At 40.1% G+C, this 19,507-nt stretch overlaps 1 protein-coding gene across 2 annotated transcripts in view; it reads left to right on the forward strand.

Moving 5' to 3' along the window:
* Positions 1–19,507, forward strand: part of FNBP1L (formin binding protein 1 like) — a 363,084-nt gene that overhangs the window by 172,585 nt on the left and 170,992 nt on the right. For both annotated transcript variants that reach the window (XM_053694033.1, XM_053694034.1), the window contains exon 2: positions 1,614–1,729. In XM_053694033.1, the coding sequence (XP_053550008.1) occupies positions 1,614–1,729 (116 nt within the window). The remainder of the gene's footprint in view (positions 1–1,613; positions 1,730–19,507) is intronic.

A 19,507-nucleotide genomic window follows, 5' to 3' on the forward strand; every position in this document is an offset into this window, starting at 1 on the left:
TCTACTTTTTCCTTTAATTTAAGATTATCTATTATAAAAAACAGTTCTCTAATCTTTGCTGAGGTGTTTCTACCTTTAAGGAATCATCGAAATGAATGGCCTGATTTAAAGGAAGCTTTTGGTGTCTAAATGTAGCCACCAATCAGCAAGCTCTACCCAGGTTTTGAACCAAAAATGGGCCGGCTCCTAAGCTTACATTCTTGCCTTTTCAAATAAAGATACCAAGAGAACAAAGAAAAAAAAATAATAGGAGTTAATTAGAAAGTTGCTTAAAATGACTGCTCTATCTGAATCATGAAAGTTTAATTTTGACTAGACTATTCCTTTAAAGGGACATGAATGGACATTAATTTCTTTTCTTTCATGTTTCAGACAGAGCAATCATTTTAAGCAACTTTCCAATTTTCTCCTATTAGCAAAATGTCTTTGTTCTCTTGGTATCCTTTGTTAAAAGTTGGAAAGTAAGTTCAGGAGTGTGCATGTGTCTGCAGCACTAATTTGGTAGCTGTACATTAGCAAGAGCACTCGAGGGCAACACGTTCCTGCAATGTTATGGTCCAGACGTGCGTGCTTCTTATCTGTATATATTTTCAACAAAGAATAACATGAATTAAGCAAATTTGACTATTGAAGTAAACTGAAAACTTTTATTTTTATAAATTGTATGCTCTGTTGGAATCACAAAAAAAAGTTGTTTCATGTCCCTTTAAATCTGTGAGGCTTACTATGGCTGTATTTGGATTTAGATTGTTGAGGAGAAGAGGTGTCATCTTGCTAGGGACATGAAACCCAAATTTACTTTGATTCAGATAGCACATAACTTTCTCATTTACTTCTCATATCAAATTTGCTTCATTCTCTTGGTATCCTTTGCTGAATGAGCAGCAATGCCCTACTGGGAGCTAGCTAAACACATCTCTGCCAATGACAAACGACGACAAATGTGTGCAGGCACCAATCAGCAGCTAGCTCTTCAACAGAGGATATAGAGAGAATAAAGTGAATTTGAAAATAAAAGTGAATTTAAAGTGCCTTAAAATGACTTGCTCTATGTGAATCATGCAAGCTTAAAGTCAAAATAAACTTTTTATGATTCAGAAAGAGCAGCTGTTTTAAGACCCTTTCCAATTTGCTTCCATTATCAAATTTTGCAAAATCTTTTTATATACACACTTTCTGGGGAACAAGATCCTACTGAGCATGTGCACAAGCTCAAAGGGTATACTTATACTAATCTGTGATTGGCTGTCTGTCACATGATATGGGGGGGGGGAAATGGGAGAGAGAAACAAATTTGCCAGAAAAAAATAGGATGCTTTTTTCCAAATCATAGTAGGTGTTATTGCATTGTCTCTTTATTATGCTCTTGTTGTTTATGCAATTCTGCAATTAGTGGTCCTTTTTAATATTGACTTTCTTATTCCTTTAAAACTAAAATAGGGGGCCAAACAAATATTATATATTTAGAAGTTATTGATTTTTTTTTCAGTTTTGTTTAATGTCCCAGAACATTCCGTTTGACTGCTTCGTATGTGTGCGTCTCCCGTAGGTTTTTAGCTTTGTGTTGTACACCTGTCCCCTAGTATTGTAACACCAGTTGTTTTCTTCTGCAGGATCAGTTCGACAATCTAGAGAAGCATACACAGTGGGGCATAGACTTTCTGGATAAATATGCCAAGTTTGTGAAAGATAGAATTGAGATTGAGCAAAACTACGCAAAACAGCTCAGGTAAGTCTCATACAGGAGATTCGTCCTAGTTTCTTTTACTGCAGAAATATAAAGCTACACGTTCCACACTATATTATTTTTCACTACAGTAAAAAGGTTTATATAAATATTCTTCAGATAATATATTTGTGAGTTACAGTGCATATACACACTGAGAGAGCCAGCGACAGAGTTCATGATTAAAGGGACATTAAACACTTTGAGATGGTAATATAAAATGATAAATTGTATATAATAAAACAACTTTGCAATATACTTTCATTATTTTTTTTGGCCTCTTTGCCTGTAATTCCATTCTGAAAATATGAGCTTTTCAGTTCCTGTTAGAAATGGAAGTGCAGAACACTTAAATCCAGCACAACTATTGGCTGCACACTCTAGTGACCTATTTATAACTGACTCTAATTGGCCACAGCAGAGAAGGTAACACAAGTTACAACATGGCAGCTCCCAGTGTTTTATAGACACTAAAACTTTACACTTATTTTGTCACGTTTTAAACAACTAATTAAACTTTAAAAAATACATCTACATGTTAGTCATGGACTAATCTTTTCTTTGAATGCATTATTCTTTCTAGCGTATATTTAGTGTTTAATGTCCCTTTAAAGGTACAGTCTTGTGAAGTCAAAATTAAACTTTCATGATTCAGATAGGACATGCAATTTTTAACAACTTTCCAATTGACTTTCTCCAACATAGGTGTGTCCGGTCCACGGCGTCATCCTTACTTGTGGGATATTCTCTTCCCCAACAGGAAATGGCAAAGAGCCCAGCAAAGCTGGTCACATGATCCCTCCTAGGCTCCGCCTACCCCAGTCATTCTCTTTGCCGTTGTACAGGCAACATCTCCACGGAGATGGCTTAGAGTTTTTTAGTGTTTAACTGTAGTTTTTATTATTCAATCAAGAGTTTGTTATTTTGAAATAGTGCTGGTATGTACTATTTACTCAGAAACAGAAAAGAGATGAAGATTTCTGTTTGTATGAGGAAAATGATTTTAGCAACCGTCACTAAAATCCATGGCTGTTCCACACAGGACTGTTGAGAGCAATTAACTTCAGTTGGGGGAACAGTGAGCAGTCTCTTGCTGCTTGAGGTATGACACATTCTAACAAGACGATGTAATGCTGGAAGCTGTCATTTTCCCTATGGGATCCGGTAAGCCATGTTTATTAAGATCGTAAATAAGGGCTTCACAAGGGCTTATTAAGACTGTAGACTTTTTCTGGGCTAAATCGATTCATTATTAACACATATTTAGCCTTGAGGAATCATTTATTCTGGGTATTTTGATATAATAATATCGGCAGGCACTGTTTTAGACACCTTATTCTTTAGGGGCTTTCCCAAATCATAGGCAGAGCCTCATTTTCGCGCCGGTGTTGCGCACTTGTTTTTGAGAGGCATGACATGCAGTCGCATGTGAGAGGAGCTCTGATACTTAGAAAAGACTTTCTGAAGGCGTCATTTGGTATCGTATTCCCCTTTGGGCTTGGTTGGGTCTCAGCAAAGCAGATACCAGGGACTGTAAAGGGGTTAAAGTTAAAAACGGCTCCGGTTCCGTTATTTTAAGGGTTAAAGCTTCCAAATTTGGTGTGCAATACTTTTAAGGCTTTAAGACACTGTGGTGAAAATTTGGTGAATTTTGAACAATTCCTTCATGTTTTTTCGCAATTGCAGTAATAAAGTGTGTTCAGTTTAAAATTTAAAGTGACAGTAACGGTTTTATTTTAAAACGTTTTTTGTACTTTGTTATCAAGTTTATGCCTGTTTAACATGTCTGAACTACCAGATAGACTGTGTTCTGAATGTGGGGAAGCCAGAATTCCTATTCATTTAAATAAATGTGATTTATGTGACAATGACAATGATGCCCAAGATGATTCCTCAAGTGAGGGGAGTAAGCATGGTACTGCATCATTCCCTCCTTCGTCTACACGAGTCTTGCCCACTCAGGAGGCCCCTAGTACATCTAGCGCGCCAATACTCCTTACTATGCAACAATTAACGGCTGTAATGGATAATTCTGTCAAAAACATTTTAGCCAAAATGAACACTTATCAGCGTAAGCGCGACTGCTCTGTTTTAGATACTGAAGAGCATGACGACGCTGATAATAATGGTTCTGAAGGGCCCCTAACCCAGTCTGATGGGGCCAGGGAGGTTTTGTCTGAGGGAGAAATTACTGATTCAGGGAACATTTCTCAACAAGCTGAACCTGATGTGATTACGTTTAAATTTAAGTTGGAACATCTCCGCATTCTGCTTAAGGAGGTATTATCCACTCTGGATGATTGGGACAAGTTGGTCATCCCAGAGAAACTATGTAAAATGGACAAGTTCCTAGAGGTCCCGGGGCTCCCAGAAGCTTTTCCTATACCCAAGCGGGTGGCGGACATTGTTAATAAAGAATGGGAAAGGCCCGGTATTCCTTTCGTCCCTCCCCCCATATTTAAAAAATTGTTTCCTATGGTCGACCCCAGAAAGGACTTATGGCAGACAGTCCCCAAGGTCGAGGGAGCGGTTTCCACTTTAAACAAACGGACCACTATACCCATAGAGGATAGTTGTGCTTTCAAAGATCCTATGGATAAAAAATTAGAAGGTTTACTTAAAAAGATGTTTGTTCAGCAGGGTTACCTTCTACAACCAATTTCATGCATTGTCCCTGTAGCTACAGCCGCATGTTTCTGGTTCGATGAGCTGATAAAGGCGGTCGATAGTGATTCTCCTCCTTATGAGGAGATTATGGACAGAATCAATGCTCTCAAATTGGCTAATTCTTTCACCCTAGACGCCACTTTGCAATTGGCTAGGTTAGCGGCTAAGAATTCTGGGTTTGCTATTGTGGCGCGCAGAGCGCTTTGGTTGAAATCTTGGTCAGCTGATGCGTCTTCCAAGAACAAGCTCAGGATCGGCCTTTCAAGGCAAAAAATAAACCTAATTTTCGTCCCTTTCGTAGAAATGGACCAGCCCAAAGTGCTACGTCCTCTAAGCAAGAGGGTAATACTTCTCAAGCCAAGCCAGCTTGGAGACCAATGCAAGGCTGGAACAAGGGAAAGCAGGCCAAGAAACCTGCCACTGCTACCAAGACAGCATGAAATGTTGGCCCCCGATCCGGGACCGGATCTGGTGGGGGGCAGACTCTCTCTCTTCGCTCAGGCTTGGGCAAGAGATGTTCTGGATCCTTGGGCGCTAGAAATAGTCTCCCAAGGTTATCTTCTGGAATTCAAGGGGCTTCCCCCAAGGGGGAGGTTCCACAGGTCTCAGTTGTCTTCAGACCACATAAAAAGACAGGCATTCTTACATTGTGTAGAAGACCTGTTAAAAATGGGAGTGATTCATCCTGTTCCATTAAGAGAACAAGGGATGGGGTTCTACTCCAATCTGTTCATAGTTCCCAAAAAAGAGGGAACGTTCAGACCAATCTTAGATCTCAAGATCTTAAACAAGTTTCTCAAGGTTCCATCGTTCAAGATGGAAACCATTCGAACTATTCTTCCTTCCATCCAGGAAGGTCAATTCATGACCACAGTGGATTTAAAGGATGCGTATCTACATATTCCTATCCACAAGGAACATCATCGGTTCCTAAGGTTCGCATTCCTGGACAAGCATTACCAGTTCGTGGCGCTTCCTTTCGGATTAGCCACTGCTCCAAGGATTTTCACAAAGGTACTAGGGTCCCTTCTAGCTGTGCTAAGACCAAGGGGCATTGCTGTAGTACCTTACTTGGACGACATTCTGATTCAAGCGTCGTCCCTTCCTCAAGCAAAGGCTCACACGGACATTGTCCTGGCCTTTCTCAGGTCTCACGGATGGAAAGTGAACGTGGAAAAGAGTTCTCTATCTCCGTCAACAAGGGTTCCCTTCTTGGGAACAATAATAGACTCCTTAGAAATGAGGATTTTTCTGACAGAGGCCAGAAAAACAAAACTTCTAGACTCTTGTCGGATACTTCATTCCGTTCCTCTTCCTTCCATAGCGCAGTGCATGGAAGTGATCGGTTTGATGGTAGCGGCAATGGACATAGTTCCTTTTGCGCGCATTCATCTAAGACCATTACAACTGTGCATGCTCAGTCAGTGGAATGGGGACTATACAGACTTGTCTCCGAAGATACAAGTAAATCAGATGACCAGAGACTCACTCCGTTGGTGGCTGTCCCTGGACAACCTGTCACAAGGGATGACATTCCGCAGACCGGAGTGGGTCATCGTCACGACCGACGCCAGTCTGATGGGCTGGGGCGCGGTCTGGGGATCCCTGAAAGCTCAGGGTCTTTGGTCTCGGGAAGAATCTCTTCTACCGATAAATATTCTGGAACTGAGAGCGATATTCAATGCTCTCAAGGCTTGGCCTCAGCTAGCGAGGGCCAAGTTCATACGGTTTCAATCAGACAACATGACAACTGTTGCGTACATCAACCATCAGGGGGGAACAAGGAGTTCCCTAGCGATGGAAGAAGTGACCAAAATCATTCTATGGGCGGAGTCTCACTCCTGCCACCTGTCTGCTATCCACATCCCAGGAGTGAAAAATTGGGAAGCGGATTTTCTGAGTCGTCAGACATTGCATCCGGGGGAGTGGGAACTCCATCCGGAAATCTTTGCCCAAGTCACTCAGCTGTGGGGCATTCCAGACATGGATCTGATGGCCTCTCGTCAGAACTTCAAAGTTCCTTGCTACGGGTCCAGATCCAGGGATCCCAAGGCGGCTCTAGTGGATGCACTAGTAGCACCTTGGACCTTCAAACTAGCTTATGTGTTCCCGCCGTTTCCTCTCATCCCCAGGCTGGTAGCCAGGATCAATCAGGAGAGGGCGTCGGTGATCTTGATAGCTCCTGCGTGGCCACGCAGGACTTGGTATGCAGATCTGGTGAATATGTCATCGGCTCCACCTTGGAAGCTACCTTTGAGACGAGACCTTCTTGTTCAGGGTCCGTTCGAACATCCGAATCTGGTTTCACTCCAGCTGATTGCTTGGAGATTGAACGCTTGATCTTATCGAAGCGAGGGTTCTCAGATTCTGTTATCGATACTCTTGTTCAGGCCAGAAAGCCTGTAACTAGAAAGATTTACCACAAAATTTGGAAAAAATATATCTGTTGGTGTGAATCTAAAGGATTCCCTTGGGACAAGGTTAAGATTCCTAAGATTCTATCCTTCCTTCAAGAAGGATTGGAAAAAGGATTATCTGCTAGTTCCCTGAAGGGACAGATTTCTGCCTTGTCTGTGTTACTTCACAAAAAGCTGGCAGCTGTGCCAGATGTTCAAGCCTTTGTTCAGGCTCTGATTAGAATTAAGCCTGTTTACAAACCTTTGACTCCTCCTTGGAGTCTCAACTTAGTTCTTTCAGTTCTTCAGGGGGTTCCGTTTGAACCCTTACATTCCGTTGATATTAAGTTATTATCTTGGAAAGTTTTGTTTTTGGTTGCAATTTCTTCTGCTAGAAGAGTTTCAGAATTATCTGCTCTGCAGTGTTCTCCTCCTTATCTGGTGTTCCATGCAGATAAGGTGGTTTTACGTACTAAACCTGGTTTTCTTCCAAAAGTTGTTTCTAACAAAAACATTAACCAGGAGATTATCGTACCTTCTCTGTGTCCGAAACCAGTTTCAAAGAAGGAACGTTTGTTGCACAATTTGGATGTTGTTCGCGCTCTAAAATTCTATTTAGATGCTACAAAGGATTTTAGACAAACATCTTCCTTGTTTGTTGTTTATTCCGGTAAAAGGAGAGGTCAAAAAGCAACTTCTACCTCTCTCTTTTTGGATTAAAAGCATCATCAGATTGGCTTACGAGACTGCCGGACGGCAGCCTCCCGAAAGAATCACGGCTCATTCCACTAGGGCTGTGGCTTCCACATGGGCCTTCAAGAACGAGGCTTCTGTTGATCAGATATGTAGGGCAGCGACTTGGTCTTCACTGCACACTTTTACCAAATTTTACAAGTTTGATACTTTTGCTTCTTCTGAGGCTATTTTTGGGAGAAAGGTTTTGCAAGCCGTGGTGCCTTCCATTTAGGTGACCTGATTTGCTCCCTCCCTTCATCCGTGTCCTAAAGCTTTGGTATTGGTTCCCACAAGTAAGGATGACGCCGTGGACCGGACACACCTATGTTGGAGAAAACAGAATTTATGTTTACCTGATAAATTACTTTCTCCAACGGTGTGTCCGGTCCACGGCCCGCCCTGGTTTTTTAATCAGGTCTGATAATTTATTTTCTTTAACTACAGTCACCACGGTACCATATGGTTTCTCCTATGCAAATATTCCTCCTTAACGTCGGTCGAATGACTGGGGTAGGCGGAGCCTAGGAGGGATCATGTGACCAGCTTTGCTGGGCTCTTTGCCATTTCCTGTTGGGGAAGAGAATATCCCACAAGTAAGGATGACGCCGTGGACCGGACACACCGTTGGAGAAAGTAATTTATCAGGTAAACATAAATTCTGTTTTTATCAAATTTCTTTGTTCTCTTGTTGTTCTTTGTTAAGCTAAAACCTAGGTAGGCTTATGTTAATTTCTAAGCCCTTGACGGCCGCCACTTATCTCAGTGCATTTTGACAGTTTTTTACAGCTAGGCAGTGCTAGTTTGAGTGTCATATAGATAACCTTGTGCTCATTGCCATGGAGTTATTTATGAATCAGCACTGGCTAAAATGCAAGTCTGTCAAAAGAACTGAAATAAGGGGGCAGTCTGCAGAGACTTAGATACAAGGTAACGGGTAAACAAAGTATATTAATGGACCAGTAAATACAGTAAATTAACATAACCAACAAATGCATGATAACAAGACAATGTATAGCACTGTATAGTCTGAACTTTAAATGATTAGTAGATTTTTTTTTTTCTGACACCTTTCAAAGTTATGTCTATTTCCACTCCCCCTGTATCATGCGACAGCCATCAGCCAATCACAAATGCATATACGTACATTCTGTGAACTCTTGCACATGCTCAGTTGGAGCTGGTGACTCAAAACGTGTAAATATAAAAAGACTGTGCACATTTTGTTTATTGGAAAGTTGTTTAAAATTGCTGCTCTACCTGAATCATGAAATAAAAAAGTATCATCTATAATAAAGTGCACTGTTTAAATTATCTTTAAATGTATTTGTAATGGAAAAAAAGATATGTAAAAGCTGGCTAAATTGATTTTGAAACCAACAGGAAGTGTTTGTGCACAGCTCACCCGTAGGCCGTAATACATTGTAAAATATTTTAGATAAAACAAATAAAATGACTTTCGCTTCATGGTCAAAAGTATGTGACAACCTGATCACACTGTTTTAAGCTTTTTCGACATCCTACTCCAAAACCATGGGCATTAATATAAAGTTCTTCCTGTTTGTTGCTGTAACAGCCGCAACTCTTCTGAAAATGCTTTCCACACGATTTTGGAGTTTATCTGCAGGAATTTGTGCCCATTTAGCCAAAAGAGCATGTTTGAGGTCAGGCAATGGGACCCATTTCCTGAAGCTCCTGACATAGTTCTTGTGCCGATGCAAAGAAAACAATTGGAAAGATGCACCAAAGCAAACTTCCCATAGGGGGCGCTTCCTCACTGATGGCTAACCAATACAAAAACCCATACAATATGCAGAATATATACGATACCTATACAGATATAAATATATAAAACAGACAAGTGTATAGAACAAAAGGGAGATCAAAGAACAACAAAAAAGAGTCCTTGGTATCCAAATAGGAGGCAGCACTGTCACAGGATGATCTAGAGAAGAGAAAACAGAGGCGCCAACATGGCCTAGTACCGTCAAACCAGGGGATAAACAATAATAGATGGAGGTACTCACAATGGAAATGCACCCAATGGTGCTAATGGGGCAGACTTGAACTTTGCAGTTGTCCAGCTCACTGTGTGCAAACAGGCTTGGCACCCACACAGGAAATTAGCACAGAAGTTTCACTGGTACCTATATTGAGATTTAAAAGCAGAGCTACCATAGCCTAGTACAGTTTAAACAGGCAAAGTGATAATGAATGGTTACACTTACAATGTGTAGCGCACCTCCAGGTGCAGTAAAGCAGACTGGGACCTCTCAGCCGCCCAGCTGGCTGTGCTTTCTTGCAAACTGGATTCACTCCAAACTCCACAATAAAAATCCCAAAGTGCAGCAAATGTATCATAAAAACAATTATTTTATTTACATAAAAAGCAACGCGTTTCTCAGCCTCTCGGGGGCTGTTTCCTCAGGCTATTCAATTGTGCCGATGCACCATCCAGAGGCATTTTGGAACTCTGTAGTATGTGATGCAACAGATAATAGGCAATTTATACATGCTACACACTTCAGCACTCTGGGTCCCAGCCTTGAGTTAGTGTGGTCTACCACTTTGTGACTGGTCATTGAGAAAGTTATGTTGAAAACGAAACGCGTTTGACCGTGTCCGCTGCCTGTCTTTCACATAAACCTTTTTCTCATCGCTGTCTCTGAGTGCGTTTGTTGCTGGACTGTGATTTTCTCTTTTTGAAGCAGTGGTGGATCGCTTTGCTCTCAGCACCAGTCTTGCATTGAATGGCATCATTGTCGTCATCAGTGACATAGGGGGTGTGTACTGTCAGTGTGAAGATCACTGCGTCACGCTACTACTACCACACTGAAGTGGATCCTGAAGCACTTCCCTGAAGTTTGTTTTTATTCCTAGATGCTTTCACTTCTTATAGCACTTACAGTTGATCAGGGTAGATCTTGTAAGGCAAAAATTTCACAAACTGACTTTTAGCATTGGTGACATCCTATGACACTGCAATATTTAAAGTCACTGAGCAATTCAGTACGAACCATTGTACAGCCAATGTTTGTCTAGAGCAATTTCATCTACCGCATAGCAATGGGTGTAGCTCAGATCCAGACTGGGAAAACAAACAGCCCTGGAGCCCAACCCCTTGGACCCCCCCCTGCTTTTTTTCTTGCCTGCCAAGTATTCTAAGTGCCCACTGATCTGCCCCCCCAGGCCTCCACACCCGCGGCACTGCTGCCAGTAGTGGAGCGGCCTTGAATAGATGTGCTGTGAATGTGCACAAGGCTCGCCCCGTGACCAAATGTGGCCCTGCAGCGCCGTAGGCCCACCGGGAAATCTCCCTATATCCCAGCGGGCCAATCCGGCACGGGTGTGGCTGAAACACTTGAACTCTATTAATTAGTAGTGGTGTCCATACATTTAGCCATTAAGTGTATATCCCTTTATCTGTTACACAAAGAAAATACTTTTAACTTTAATGGCAATAACGTGTCTGAGAAAATTGAAAAATAACTTATGCTAATGGAAAAACAGCAGAATCAGGGTAATTTACAGCAGTGAGTAAAATAAAATTGGCAGGATGTGGTGAGTGAAAGAACCATTATTCTGTTTTGTTATCATTAATGGAATTCTCAATAAATTTGCTTCCATGTAACCCACTAAACTGTAAATCCAGCGCTTCAATACAAGAGGCATCTGCTGTTGCGCTAAATGTTCTCTCTCTCTGGTTTTAACACTCAAAGAATAATTATATATTAATCTGATGAATATTTTTTTTTCTTAGATTCAGTCCTATTCATTGTGTGAACGTGTTCTGTGCCTGTATTGCATAATAGAATATTATTTTTAAAGCGTTTCTAAAATTATTCTTAGCGGAAAAAGGACTGATTGCTGTCATTTTACAGGAATATTGTAAATGGAAAGAACATACGTGTATTTGACAGAAATCAATCGGCAGATTTAACCCCCCCCTCCCCACTTAAAAAAAAATGTAGGTCCCCATTTAAAGGGACAGCACACACTAACATTTTTATGTAAAATATTTAGTTATGCAACATATTTTCATAATTTACTCATTTTGACCTCTTCATGTAATTTACCTTTTAAAAGGTGAGCAATTTATAATTCTCAGAAGTTGAAATGCACCCTGTTGACCTCTCAAGGCTAATCCTGCTACATATCTGTCCCCAAAAAAACTTTTTCAGATAGTTGCAAATAATTTCCCTTCATACTAACTTTATGACAATGGCTAGCCTTGTCTGTGGACTAAAGTTCAGATTGACTCCTCTAAATGAGGCAAATGGTGGGTGGAGTTTGGCTATTGAAAAATAATTGTAATTTAGGATGTTAATTTGTTTAAAAACATTGACCTGGCTGATATGTTAGTTTATAGCAACAGAAGAGAAATGTCATCTTGTAATTACAAGGTGTTTACTGTCCCTTTGAGGTGTTCCCAGTGATCCAATTTTAGTTTTTATTATTTTGTTTGAAAATAACTATTTACCTTTATTTTGTCATTTGAAATAGCTGTTTGTGCCTGTTGAAACCGAAACATTTACTGAAAATTACAAGAATCCAGTAATAACAGAAAAAGCTTTAGAAAGAAGTGGCAGCAGCCTAAATTAAACTCTGTGGGGGTCGGAGGGAAAGGGAGGTTTTTGTATCTGTCATAGCTGGTTTTGCTTGTTGAACCCCAACCCTTAATTAGTATTTAAAAACCTAGCTATTGCACTCTGTGTATATATATATATATATATAGAGAGAGATAATGAGCTGGTCCGTTTAACCCTTTCATGCCCTTAGCACATTCCATGTCATCCTAAAACCACTGGTCATTAAGACCCTTAAGACGGCATGGAACGTCCTAAATTCTGCGGCGTCCTGCTCCCCTCATTGAAGATACGGAAGATCTGACTAAGGGACATGACTAGTAACGAAGGCAGTCCCCCAGGATCCAATCAGAACTGTTTGAGTCACATGATCGCACTAATGATCATGTGACTTTTCCATTTTTGTTTACGTTCTTAATTTGGACAGTTTCCTCCATCCTGAAGTGGTTAAAGGACCACTCAGTGCCGTAAACTTGCATAATTAACAAGTACATACTATAAAGACAATGCAATATCACTTATTCTGAATTTCAAATAAGCAGTAGATTTTTTTTTTCCCTGATTTTTTTTTTTTTTTTTTTTTTTTGTTTTGTCCCTAATTTTCCGGCCCCCTCTATCATGTGACAGATACCAGCCAATCACAGACTAGTATACGTATACCCTGTGAGCTTGTGCACATGCTCAGTAGGATCTTGTTCCCCAAAAAATGTGAATATAAAGACACTGCAAAAATTGATAATAGCAGCAGTTTTAAGACTCTTTCCAATTTACTTCTCTTTCTGAATCATAAAAGTTTATTTTGACTTGAGTGTCCCTTTAAACACCTTGTAATTACAAGACATTTCTGTTGTGTGACTATATAACAACATATCAGACAAGTCTTAAAGGGACAGTAAAGTCATTATTAGACATTCTAAACATTTTAAACAACTTTCCAATTTACTTCTATTTAATTTTCTTCCTTCTCTTGTTATCCTTTGCTGAAAGATTTATCTAGGTAAGCTCAGGAGCAGCAAGGAACCTAGGTTCTAGCTTTCTAGCTGCTGATTGGTGGCTGTATATATAATATATAGGGATGCACCGAAATTTCGGCCGCAGAAAGTTTCGGACGAAAATAGCATTTTTTGTTGTTTCGTTTTTCGGTTTTTTTGCCTTTTATTTTCGGCAAAATTATTGTGTAGCATATTTTAAATTTGATGCCAGCCTAGAGCTGCTGTTTCAGTTCATTACTTGACTTACTGTTTTGCATATAATAATAGTTTTCTAGGACTATACTTTATTTTGATAATTGGTAACAAAACAAAAACGGTTAAATCGGATTCTGTTACACAGAACTAAATAAAGAATAATACTAGCGATGCACCAAAATTTGGGCCGCCGAAAATGTGCAATTCCAATTTCGTCCCAAAGAGGACCAAAATGGCTAAAAATGTACAGCCCTCCCCTGTTCTATTGAGTTACATATCTATCCTTAGTATAAGGTGAGCAGCACAGCACTGCATGGTACACAGAACACACACATAAGTACCATTACATGATGATATTTGAAACCAGCAGAGAAGGAAACCAAAGTTCTGAATAGTGAATACAAATATCAAAGGAGGATAAGTAACATGTTTATAAACACTTGATATTATCAGACACAGCCCTAAGCACACACAGTGAATATCTTTAAGCCTTATATACAGTGCTCATACATCAACCTCTTGTTCGTAGACATTCTATTCGCCTGAGGCAAATATGCGTGCACACTTTATAAGCATAAGCCCCAAGCTCGCACACAGTTGGTACAAATTAGCACCCACCAGACAGTGTATACAAAAAAGCACAGTAACTTTCTATAACCACCTTGCACGTAAGGTTGTAGCTAAGTTCAGTGGTCCTGGTTATAGGTGACAGACAGGCAGACTCCATTTGGGGCTCCGGACATATAATCTGATGGGTCAGTGTGAGACCCGAACCAGGAACTACAATGAGACGATCAGGTGCAGCCACGCTCATCGCACGGATAGCTACACCCAAAAACAAAACACATGTCCACCTCGTATTGTTGTCTGGCTATAACCAAGCTCTCTCTTATAGAGCTCCAGTTTCACTGCAGATCACGCCCTACTGTACAAGTGACCATGTCCATTTGTTGGAGCTTTCCCGCCTACAAGCTCTCTCAGCTACACACACACACTGTAGTTAAAAAAGAAAAAAACAATTTTGGTTTCGTTTCCGTTTTCGGCCAGGATCATCCTGAATTTTCGGGATCTGTTTCGGTCCAGAATTTTCATTTCGGTGCATATATATATATATATATATATATATATATATATATATATATATATATATATATATATATATATATATATATATATATATATATATATATATACACACTGATTGTCATTGGCCCATCCAAATGATACTAAGGGAATTAAGCAAATTTGATAATAGAAGTTCATTGGAGAGTTGTTTACGATTGTATGAATGTTTTACCTAAATCATGAAAGAAGAATGTTCCCGCCCCCCTGTATCAATTGACACACTAGCCAATTACAGACTAGTATACGTATACCATGTGAGCTTGTGCACATTCTCAGTAGGATCTTATTCCCCACAAAGTCTGAATATAAAAAGACTGCAAAAAATAATGGAAGTTAAATTGGAAAGTGTCTTAAAACTGCATGATCCATCTGAATCATAAAAGTTTATTTTGACTTGAGTGCTCCTTTAAGTAAATCATTTTTTTTCTCTCTTGCTAGATAATGCTGTGGGTCTTGTGGCTAGCTCTGTAGCCATTGAAGTTCCACAACAAACAATTTAGCGGCATGCTGCATGTTTCTGTAATAAATTAGTCCACTATTTCTTTTATTCATTTCCTTATACAGTGTTAAATAGCGTTGCAAAAACTTCATTTAAATTAAAACATCTGACTGCCTGTCGGAAATCTAGAATCGACTATTTGCAACAAGATGAGAATCCAATGCAGATCACTACGATATTAATAGGGTATTCTCACGCTCACCTGATCTGCATGCTAATTACCTTGCGCTTTATGGTCTGCTAATTAAATGCCAGGCTGTCGGCTCGTTCCTGCTTTTGATGGAGGAAGCCTTTGCTTTCCTCACTAACGTCTGGTATTGTAATTGTTTTATTTTGGAGAAAAACCTCACTCCAAACCACAGTTGTGTTAAAAAAAAAAAAAAAAGGTTTTGTTACTGTTTATAACTCTTGGGATCACACAGTACGTAATTTACAGCAATCTTGAGTTTTGTATCCTGTGACATATTTTACTGGGTTATTTTGCTCCTGGCATGAAATAAAAAACTTTTTGGCAGGATGTGTGTAAAATAGATAAGTCATTTTATTTAAAGGACCGTTAAACCTGAGATTTCAACAACACATAAAATGTTTCATTATTGCAAGTAAAACAATATTGCTATATACATTCATTCTTATTTTGCTGCCTTTTGCTATAAATACATCTAAAAATTGTGCTTGTTTCACTTTCTCCCATCAATGTTTGGTTTAATACTTTTAGGCAATTTATGTAAGCTTTTGTTTACTTCACCCTCCCCCTTAAAGTGAATGTCAAGTTTGATGATTCAGTGCCCGGTTTTTGAAAACCCTATTAAAAACAGGGGCACTTTCATTCATCAAACTTTACATTTAATTAGTTTTGTTAAAATACTTACCTTTTAATCTTGAAAGCCGCTCCAGCGCTTCCCCCGTCTGTCGCAATCCTCTTCATATGTAAAAAAACAAACAAACAAAAACTCCCGGCTTCCTCCAATCACGGCGTTGCCTGGGGGGGGGGGGGGCGTGATTGGAGGATGCCGGAGTTTTTTTTGTTGGAGCGGCTTTCAATATGAAAAGGTAAGTATTTTAACAAAACAAATTAAATGTAAAGTAGGGTTTTTAAAAACTGGGCACTGATTCATCAAACTTGACATTCACTTTAAGATTCTCAGCAGTCACATGTTTGTAAAAGGTGGAATGTCAGTTTTGCATCAACAATCATGATAGGAGAAGCATTCTTTGCAAAAGTAACTAAGGGAAATTGGTGCTAAATCACCTTAAGGGAAGAGATAAGGGAAGGCTTCTCCAGTCTCTCTCTCAACTGCAGGTTTTGTGCCATATCTGAATATTAGTTTTTGATTGGTTAGCAGGGATTCTTTTGTTCTGAGGGTCAGGGACATCAGTGAAATGAACAAACCTAAAACAATATACTCATTTGACAAAATGACAAAATAAGCTGGAATTTTCATTGCAAAATAATTCTCAGATATAAAGGTTCATAATAATGTAGTTTCTCTTGATCTATCATAGAAATGTAGTTATAAAAAAGGTGCATTGCTCATAAGAATGTCTGATATTCAAATAATATAGCTTTACAGACTGGGAAAGGCTATGGGGCGGGTTTGAAAAAAGTCTTGAGAGCCAGTCAACAATCAGTGCGCTGGTCCTTTGCAGTGCTACTGCATATTTGACAGTTCACTTCAAACAGTTCTTTGCTGTCGGTGCACTGTGTTAAGGAAAACTTACACAGTGCAGCCAGAGCAAAACTCTGTTTAAAGAGAACAGTCTGACGTGGAGCAGCGCTGCAAAGTTAAAGTACTAACAGTTCCTGCATGTGTCATTTTATTTTCTGCAGATATGCTGCATTTTCTGAGATAAAATCTCAGATCACTGCATGTTCTGCCTTGGGGTTAAAAACCAATGTCTAATGTTCTGTAAACACTCATACAACACTTATGTTTGAAGAATGTGCTGAAGTATTCACTGACCTTGTGCAGAATATTACTCACAATATAGTAGACTATATAAAGATAACATTTCTCCAACATAGGTGTGTCCGGTCCACGGCGTCATCCTTACTTGTGGGATATTCTCTTCCCCAACAGGAAATGGCAAAGAGCCCAGCAAAGCTGGTCACATGATCCCTCCTAGGCTCCGCCTACCCCAGTCATTCTCTTTGCCGTTGTACAGGCAACATCTCCACGGAGATGGCTTAGAGTTTTTTAGTGTTTAACTGTAGTTTTTATTATTCAATCAAGAGTTTGTTATTTTAAAATAGTGCTGGTATGTACTATTTACTCAGAAACAGAAAAGAGATGAAGATTTCTGTTTGTATGAGGAAAATGATTTTAGCACCGTAACTAAAATCCATGGCTGTTCCACACAGGACTGTTGAGAGCAATTAACTTCAGTTGGGGGAACAGTGTGCAGTTTCTTACTGCTTGAGGTATGACACATTCTAACAAGACGATGTAATGCTGGAAGCTGTCATTTTCCCTATGGGATCCGGTAAGCCATGTTTATTAAGATAGTAAATAAGGGCTTCACAAGGGCTTATTAAGACTGTAGACTTTTTCTGGGCTAAATCGATTCATTATTAACACATATTTAGCCTTGAGGAATCATTTATTCTGGGTATTTTGATATGATTATATCGGCAGGCACTGTTTTAGACACCTTATTCTTTAGGGGCTTTCCCTAATCATAGTCAGAGCCTCATTTTCGCGCCGGTATGGCGCACTTGTTTTTGAGGACAGCATGGCATGCAGCTGCATGTGTGTGGAGCTCTGATACATAGAAAAGTCTTTCTGAAGGCATCATTTGGTATCGTATTCCCCTTTGGGCTTGGTTGGGTCTCAGCAAAGCAGATTCCAGGGACTGTAAAGGGGTTAAATATAAAAACGGCTCCGGTTCCGTTATTTTAAGGGTTAAAGCTTCCAAATTTGGTGTGCAATACTTTTAAGGCTTTAAGACACTGTGGTGAAATTTTGGTGAATTTTGAACAATTCCTTCATACTTTTTCGCAATTGCAGTAATAAAGTGTGTTTAGTTTAAAATTTAAAGTGACAGTAACGGTTTTATTTTAAAACGTTTTTTGTGCTTTGTTATCAAGTTTATGCCTGTTTAACATGTCTGAACTACCAGATAGATTGTGTTCTGACTGTGGGGAAACCAAGGTTCCTTCTCATTTAACTATATGTATTTTATGTCATAAAAAAATTTAGTAAAAATGATGCCCAAGATGATTCCTCAAGTGAGGGGAGTAAGCATGGTACTGCATCATCCCCTCCTTCGTCTACACCAGTCTTGCCCATACAGGAGGCCCCTAGTACATCTAGTGCGCCAATACTCCTTACTATGCAACATTTAACGGCTGTAATGGATAATTCTATCAAAAACATTTTAGCCAATATGCCCACTTATCAGCGAAAGCGCGACTGCTCTGTTTTAGAAAATTCTGTAGAGCATGAGAACGCTGATGATATGGTTTCTGAAGGGCCCCTACACCAGTCTGAGGGGGCCAGGGAGGTTTTGTCTGAGGGAGAAATTTCAGATTCAGGAAACATTTCTCAACAAGCTGAACCTGATGTGATTACTTTTAAATTTAAGTTGGAACATCTCCGCGCTCTGCTTAAGGAGGTGTTATCCAATTTGGATGATTGTGATTATCTGGTCATTCCAGAACCACTATGTAAAATGGAAAAGTTCTTAGAGGCCCCGGGGCCCCCCGAAGCTTTTCCTATATCCAAGCGGGTGGCGTACATTGTTAGTAAAGAATGGGACAGGCCCGGTATACCTTTAGTACCTCCCCCCATATTTATAAAATTGTTTTCCTATAGTCGACCCCAGAAAGGACTGATGGCAGACAGTCCCCAAGGTCGAGGGGGCGGTTTCTACTCTACACAAGCGCGCCACTATACCCATAGAAGATAGTTGTGCTTTCCAAGATCCTATGGATAAAAAATTAGAAGGTCTGCTAAAGATGTTTGTTCAGCAAGGTTCCCTTCTACAACCAATTGCATGCATTGTCCCTGTCACTGCAGCCGCGTGTTTCTAGTTTGATGAGCTAGGAAAGGCGATTATTAGTAATTCTTCTTCTTATGAGGAGATTATGGACAGAATTCGAGGGGATCCCTGAAAGCTCAGGGTCTTTGGTCTCGGGTAGAATCTCTTCTACCGATAAATATTCTGGATCTGAGAGCGATATTCAATGCTCTCAAAGCTTGGCCTCAGCTAGCGAGGGCCAAGTTCATACATCAACCATCAGGGGGGAACAAGGAGTTCCCTAGCGATGGAAGAAGTGACCAAAATCATTCTATGGGCGGAGTCTCACTCCTGCCACCTGTCTGCTATCCACATCCCAGGAGTGGAAAATTGGGAAGCGGATTTTCTGAGTCATCAGACATTGCATCCGGGGGAGTGGGAACTCCATCCGGAAATCTTTGCCCAAGTCACTCAACCGTGGGGCATTCCAGACATGGATCTGATGGCCTCTCGTCAGAACTTCAGAGTTCCTTACTACGGGTACAGATCCAGGGATCCCAAGGCGGCTCTAGTGGATGCACTAGTAGCACCTTGGACTTTCAAACTAGCTTATGTGTTCCCGCCGTTTC

The sequence above is a fragment of the Bombina bombina genome, chromosome 10, assembly GCF_027579735.1.
Source record: "Bombina bombina isolate aBomBom1 chromosome 10, aBomBom1.pri, whole genome shotgun sequence".
Classification (NCBI taxonomy): Eukaryota; Metazoa; Chordata; class Amphibia; order Anura; family Bombinatoridae; genus Bombina; species Bombina bombina.